The sequence below is a fragment of the Siphateles boraxobius genome, unplaced genomic scaffold, assembly GCF_051911475.1.
Source record: "Siphateles boraxobius isolate OS27281-9 unplaced genomic scaffold, OSU_SipBor_1 13, whole genome shotgun sequence".
Taxonomy (NCBI): domain Eukaryota; kingdom Metazoa; phylum Chordata; class Actinopteri; order Cypriniformes; family Leuciscidae; genus Siphateles; species Siphateles boraxobius.
In genome coordinates, this window is record NW_027508733.1 from 8,815,159 (window position 1) to 8,823,004 (window position 7,846).

Consider the following 7,846-nt stretch of genomic DNA (forward strand, 5'->3'; position numbering starts at 1 on the left):
ACTGAAGTCCACAAAGAGGATCCTTGCATAAGTCCCAGGTCTGTCGAGATGTTGCAGGATATAATGCAGTCCCATGTTGACTGCATCATCCACAGACCGGTTTGCTCTGTAAGCAAACTGAAAGGGATCCAGCAGGGGTCCAGTGATGTCCTTCAGGTGGGCCAACACCAGTCTTTCAAACGACTTCATGACCACAGACGTGAGAGCGACAGGTCTGTAGTCATTAAGTCCAGTGATTTTGGGTTTTTTGGGGACAGGAATGATAGTGGAGCGTTTGAAGCAGCAGGGAACTTCACACTGCTCCAATGATCTATTGAAGATCTGCGTGAAGACCGGGGCCAGTTGGTCAGCGCAGGCTTTTAAACAAGCAGATGAGATGCCGTCTGGGCCTGAGGCTTTCCTAGTCTTCTGTTTTTTGAAGACTCGGCTCACGTCCTCCACACAGACCTTAAGCTCAGGTTGGATGGCAGGAGGGGGGAGTGGGATTGCAGGAGGTGATGGTGAATGTGTGAAGTGCAGGTTAGAGCCGGTGTGTGGTGTGAATGAGGGCTTTTCAAACCTGCAATAAAATGAATTTAAATCGTCAGCCAGGTGTTGATTGTCCACAGATCGGGGGGATGGTGACTTGTAGTTGGTGATGTTCCTCAGGCCATTCCAGACTGATAATGGGTCGTTGGATGAAAACTGTTTTTTCAGTTTTTCAGAGTAGTAAACTGAATAAACTGAATATAATACTGAATTATAGAGCAAAACAAAAAAATCTTTCTTTTTTTTTTTGTTCATTTTATGATAAATGATATAAATATGATAAAAATCTCTATCTGGTGTTTTTGGAAATGCATCAGCATTGTGAACTCAACAGGAAACAATGTTCACAGGGAAACGGACTAATGTCTTAATAACATTATTCTTGTGAACAGCAACTTTTGTGATACGCTTTTCCATTACCAGTATCAGCTCAACTCGACCCGAAAGCAGGTACAGGTACAACTTTAACACAGTGGAAAACTAAACAAAGGCGAGTCGAGTCGAGCTGGTACTGTGTAGTCGTGGAAAAACGCCATGTGGTCAGGAACGACATCAAAATGCCAAAGTCACGTGATTTCAGTGAACGACGCTTCGTTACGTCAGAACTTTGAATGGGTTCGCCGCTAGGGGTCGATGATCTCTGTGAACCCATGTCTCTATATAATTTTTATATTTGTTGGCATTTGAAAAAAACATTTTTATAATAAAAATGAAGAGTTGTAGTTCATTGTCTCTTGTTCTGATTAACCAATCTCTCCTTTAAAACAAGCTAAACAAGCCCTTCAGTTTAATAAAATATTACTTATTACCGACATTTTAAATGTTTAATGGTATTACATGATTAGTAAATATCCTGTAATAGATTACACCTTCAATAAAACGTTTACAATGGGTATGTAGAAGGTGTTTTTATGCATGTTTGGACTGAGTTTTTGTTGTATTTACACTGTTTTGACCAGCAGGGGTCGCCAGCGTGTGGAGATTCGAACGCTTCGAAACAGTGAATCATCTTTCGAATCAGTTTGTTCAATTGATTCAGTTTCATAAAGCTCCGTAGTTTCTCCCAACACTAGTCAATAATGAACTAAATAAGACATCTACTTGAAAAGTGCACAATCATAAAGATTGTAGGTCTGTATAATATGTCTGGATTCATAATGTAAGCTAACATGAAAACAAATAGCAGAATAATATCATTGTTTCCAGAGTGCGAATTACCCCACCATAATTGGGGGGTACTGCTCCTTCACTTCTTATATGACCATCATGGTCCACTACCATATCAATCCCCACCGTGATCACCAAGTGCAACATGTGTTGTGCAACACACATACAAAGTCTAAACATGCGACAAACTGATCATTTCAAAAGGGCACAATCATTTATTCAAGATAAAATGAGAATGGACACCTATGGAGTTCATCTCCTTGGAAAAAATGACAATAGTTTTTTTTTTTTTTTTTTACCTCACCACAATGTAAAGCTTAAATACAGAATTATCTTGCTACCTAACCTTGGTAACTTTCTCACTTTCACTCATCAGACGAACAGTACAAAAACAAACATCCTGATTTCTATACCCCCCTCCTTACACACATTTTGCACCACCATATGACTCAAATAGTAGCATTTATGTTTTATTCTAAATATTGCTTTTGCTTTCAAAAATAGAGTTTTATATATCATGCCGGTAATGTATTTGCTATTATTGAAGAAAATGCATTTCTAAACCATACCGCAACTGACCATCCAATCATATTTCCCCATATATTTAGCCTACAACTGCAATGGTTCCTACTAATTCAATGACAGCTTTAAAGAGTTTGAGTCTTTTCTGAGTGGTGTGTGATATAGTAGTTTTACTGTATTAAGAATCACTAATAACAGCTGGTGAAAGTTTAGTGCATCAGTGATGAAATAATTTATAACTCAATGATTCAATGTTATAGTTCATAATTATTTCTGATAACACACACACACAAAATAATTTAGAGACACGCAGATCCATCCGCTGTGAGTGAATCCTTTTAATATTATCATATACAGTAAACATACAAAGACTTTGTTGACCAACATAAACTCAAAAACAGTGTTTATGTGGGTTTTACTCAGTCACTTTTTTCCATAGGCTGATTTAAAGATAAGGAAAACAAAGGAAAATATCTGATATTCTGCCCAGAATGCAAACAATATCTTACAAAAAAAAAAAGTGTCAGATGTAAAGGGAAATATTATAGTTTTCCTAACTGAGCTGTGGTAAAATTGCTTTTTAAAACATTTACCAGACACAAATAAAAATATCATGAGACATGGCGACATAAGGTTATTTACATATTAATTAGCACCAGATGAAAGACAAATCCAAAAACAGGAACAAGAGAACAAGAAATTTGTCAAAAGAAAGAACCAATGAATACTATAAGTTGACAAGCTGATGTTACTTATAAAGTAGGCTATATAAAGTATTTAACTAAAGTGATATTATTCTACAAGACAAACTCAAAATACAATATTTAAAAAAAAAACTGAAAAAAGACAAGATGGAAAAACAGACAAATAATAAGTCTCTGTGATAAGTCTCCTCCCACGGCAAAAAACCAAAAAAAAAAACCAAAAAGAAAAACAATTAGCACCTTATAAAATGTTACAGATGTTTTGTTCTTTATAGCACAACATTGTGCTATAACACTCCTGCTGACAAATATCACATCTAGAATTTCTCAGGTTTAATGCAGCCTGTATCATACATGGGTCCAGTTACAGGCATTGAACAGAATAAATGCTCCCAGTAAAGTATTTCACCATAAGATAAATCAATGAATTTCTAAGCTTATTAATGCAGGTTTTAGTTCCAGTGCAGGTGCTAGACGTGCTCTGTTAATGCTATTCAGAGTTGGTCAACCATTGTTTTCTGATCAAGCTGGATAACCAAGGGTTAGTGTTAGTGGTTAAATTAGAAACATTAACAACATAAGGGTAATAAGATATTTCCAGTTACAACAACAATTCCAGTAAAAACACTTACAGTATCAAAAAGGCAGATTGTTAAGAGCACTTGTGGTTATAAAACGTATTTTCTTACTTTGAATTTTTGTCTTGTTTTCCACAACTAACATATAAAAGTTTTGTAAGGGTTGTGTTCTGTTTCGAGGATGTTTCCTTTGCTCTACTTTTCCCGCCTGTAACTCCCTGTGTCCTTATATGGAGTGTTTATTTACACTAAGTACAAATAGCATTTAATGGAAAACAAGACAAACATAATAATCATGCTCTCTCTGTAACACATTAGTTTTTTTATTGCTCATATACTGCACAATGCTAAGGGGCAGATTTACTAAAAAAAATTCCAAAAATGCGCCGATGGGAGTGAAAAGTTCCGCGCGTGATCTACTATCGACACACAAATTACAGAACACAGACCCAGTCAGATCATTTCCATCAGGCAATCTACAAAAACAACGAAATCTACCAGCTAGCGTCTGGTTTAAGACGTGCTTTTTATGGGCGGTTAATAATTGCGCAAATCCCAGTAGGCCTACATTGATGAGCGCAAACCTTAGTAAATCACATTGAGTGATTAATTTAAATACTCTCCTCCTGTAAATTTTGCTGAAAGGGAAACTCCTACAATTACATATGCGATAATTTCAGCTGCAAAAAATAACTGTTCACTGCCTTTACAGCGCTAATTTTGTTAGCATCAAACATTTAGATTTAGTGTCTTTACTAAATCCTGACAGTAGTTTTTGACAGTAACGCCAAAAAAAGGGTTTGCACTGAGCAAACTGTTAGTAAATCTGGCTATAAATGTGTTTATCATTTAAATCATTAAAATGTTGACTGGTATTGGTAACAACTAGTTAAATCTAGGAATTGTAACAAAATTACTCTGTGAGCGATGAGAGTTTCAGCTGATCTTCTCTCCATCATTTCCTAACTCTCTTCAGTGTCTCTTTCAATGAAAGTATCAAACTGAGTCTGATTTAAGGAAGTGTCCTCTTCCTCAAAGGAATATCATGCGGATCACATGCTGAGTTATCACATGTCATTATTCTCCTGTAAGAAAATACAGATTCACAGAAGGTTAAAGTAATGAGGAGGTTTGATGTTTCAGTTACACAAACACAAAAACACTACAGACTTGGAATTGTTTTTTTTCTTTTGTTCATACGGATTACAGTTTCTAAATATTCTACACCGTCTTAAACCGCATCACATCTTTTTTTTACCACAGTAATATAAACTTAAAGTATAGTGAGTTCAATATCACATCTAAATTGCTTCAACTGTTGTATTGGTGCTTCCTAATAAGACACTTGCTCTCTGAAAAAAATATATACTTTGTTTTGTTATCTAGGAGTTATAAGTGTTTTTGATTTTTTTGACTGCCTCACCGGTGAATATCTGCTTCTGTAGTGTTAAATATAAAGTATAATAACTAATTAAATCTCATATACCTTGCTAAGTCAGCTGATATGTAATACTTACATTCTGTGGTACTGGTGCATGGCTCTTTCTGTGACGATAGTAAATCACACCAGCAACTGCAGAAACCAGCAGAACAACAACAACTATTCCTGCCACAGCTCCTGAAGACAGACCTGAATCTGGAACACCTCCTACAGAGAGACATTATTATGAGAGAGTGGATGATTATCCATCTAGTATTTACCAATATATTAGATGGCTATTTACACATTTCTACTTTGATCATCAGTTATTTAACTGAGAAATGGCACCATCTGTTGTCTTTAGCAACATCAGTTAAAACAGAATCAGCACAGATCGACAGTTAACACTGTTCACAGGAAAACACTGTTCATTTTTCATAATAATAACATTAGTTAAAGTGTCATTGAGTCAAAGCTCAATTTTTTTAAACAGCTCAGTGCCCATTTATTGGCTTGATTTAAAATATTGAACTGTTCATTAAATTCCTCAAAGAAAAATGCTTTGAATGGCTGAATTATACAATCACCAATGACAGTAAGATTGAATCTCTTCACTCTAGTGATGCTGAAGCTGCTGTTGGTGATGATATTCTTCAGTTTATATTCTCCAGAGTCTGTGTTTCTGGTGTTTGTGATGATCAGAGATCCAGTCTGATGATCCAGCTTCAGTCTGTCTCTGAATCTCTCTTTACACTGAACATCTGTACAGATCTTACTCTGATCTCCAGTGATTTCAGCTATGAGAATGTCATTAAAATACCACGTCATCACATCATTTGGGTTTTTTACTACACCAGGTTTTAAAGTGACAGATTCTCCATTATTTGCGGACTTTCTCTTCACTTCATCTATTTCAGCAGCAGAAACACCTGAAACACAAACCAACAGATGCTGTAGGGTACAAACAAAAACTGCACAACATGAAAGACCTCTCTTGATTTTCGATCTGAAAAGATACATTCATGCATGGTTTTCGCGTACACATTTAACATTCTTATTTTACATTAAATCTTAATTTTAACAGAAAATAACAGTAGCTGATCAGAGATGGTGTGATTAAACGTGAGCTCAACTGCAGCTTCTTATGAAAAAAAATTGTTAAAGGAGCTTACCAATATAAATGATTTAGTTTTAAATCAAAAGGAACTGTTTAATGAAGTAATGTGAGGTAATTATATAAACTGCACAGTAAAGAGATTAGTATACAGAGATCTATATACTGTACTGTAAGTGAATTAATATACAGGTAAAAAAAAACTGAAAATCATTGCAAAAACACATTAACAATGTTCTTTAAACATATATAAACTGCATTTAAACATTCCCTAATGACTCACCATGAACAGTAACATTGAAAACCTTTCCACTGCTGCTGCTGCTGGTGATGATCTTCAATTCATAAACTCCAGAGTCTGTTGAGTTGATATTTCTGATGGTCAGAGATCCAGTCTGATGATCCAGCTTCAGTCTGTCTCTGAATCTCTCAGTATCTTTATTACATTGAACATCTGTACAGATAAAACTGAGATCTCCACTGATTTGAGCAGTGAGAAGGCTACTGAAATACCATTTTATATCTTCTTGTTGGTTTGTTTTAACACCAGTGTATAAAGTGACTGAATCTCCCTCCATCACTGACACTTCTTTATCAACACCAGACGAACCTGGAGAAGAAACATAAACCAAATAACAAATATATAATAGTGATGTGATTTTATTTTATTTACATATCATCAAGATTTTTAGAAGAGAAATATGTCTGGATACGAAATGCATGGAAACAAACAGCAGAAGAACATCACTGATTTGTACATTCACTCATCAGAACGACTTGAGGGCGAGTTAATGACAGAATTTTCAATTTTGGGTGAACTATCCCTTTAAATAATGTAGTAAACTAATGTTTTTTTAAATGAGAAGTATTTAATATGTAATTTAATGTTTATTTTGAATAGTGAAATAAAAAGTAGGCTATAGGCTACTGGGCATCAAATATCCAATCTGTCTTATAATAGGCCTAGTTGATACAAGATCAACATTATGTGAATGTTATCTCATAATAGCCAAAAACACTGTTACATTCGTTAAAATGAATATCAATAAATAATCAAATCAAGCATTTTTAGTAATTATTAAATGTTTTACATATATAAATCTTATAAAATCCATTATATATCCATCAAATAGCTCGTATTATAAATCAAACGAAAGAAAATGACGCTAAAAAAACAGTAGATTTCGCGAGTCAACAAGACCCGCTTAAACCATCGTCTTCAACTCGCTTGAGACATTGTGGTTTGATTCCGAAACTTGTGGATTTTAGCCACTCTTTTCATTGATCACCGAACCGTAGTATAGACCCTGTTCTCACGCTAACACTTCCGGTGCGGATGCGGTCAAATATATCTGTTTGTGCAACACTGGAAGAAAGATTCTTACCATAGTCGGGTAAAAACAAGACTACCGACAACAAATTAATGAAAAGCTTCATCTCATTTTCTGTTCTTTCTGTAACGTTAGTTGAAGTAAAAGTACGTTCCAAAAATGGAGAAGGATCGTGAACTGCGCATGCGCAGCGCCGGGCATCATATGAAACTGCTGTGGTAAAACTGTGGCTAGGATGTGACTAGGATGGCCATACGTCCGGATTTCGGCCGGACAGTCCGGATTTTAAGTCCCCTGTCCGGTGTCCGGTGTCCGGCGCAGCCTCAAGCCGGACACTTATTTGTCCTCCTTTTTGGATCTGCGCTGAATCGGCCTAAAAAACCCCGCTCTAGAATCTTTATTGGGACGCATCAGCACAGTGTAATGCCGTAAGATATCTGGTCAAACAAATGATTGGCTGAAAGCAGTGTCAAATAAATATC

General features: G+C 35.8%; 1 protein-coding gene across 2 annotated transcripts in view; it reads right to left on the bottom strand.

Annotated features, from left to right (window-relative positions):
• LOC143735265 (uncharacterized) overlaps window positions 1–7,794 on the bottom strand; it is a 31,616-nt gene extending 23,822 nt beyond the window's left edge. The window contains exons 1-5 of one of the 2 annotated variants that reach the window (XR_013203077.1): window positions 7,419–7,532; window positions 6,317–6,643; window positions 5,507–5,848; window positions 5,017–5,135; window positions 4,386–4,584 (exon numbers count right to left, since the gene is read on the bottom strand). Coding sequence is in view for 1 of the 2 variants with exons in the window: in XM_077225384.1 (XP_077081499.1) it covers window positions 4,567–4,584; window positions 5,017–5,147; window positions 5,507–5,848; window positions 6,317–6,643; window positions 7,419–7,470 (870 nt within the window). In the remaining variant the exon portion in view is untranslated. Of the gene's footprint in view, window positions 1–2,535; window positions 4,585–5,016; window positions 5,148–5,506; window positions 5,849–6,316; window positions 6,644–7,418 lie in introns of those variants that run through there. The other variant, XM_077225384.1, reaches the window with a different exon arrangement.
• Between the last annotated feature and the right edge of the window lie 52 nt (window positions 7,795–7,846).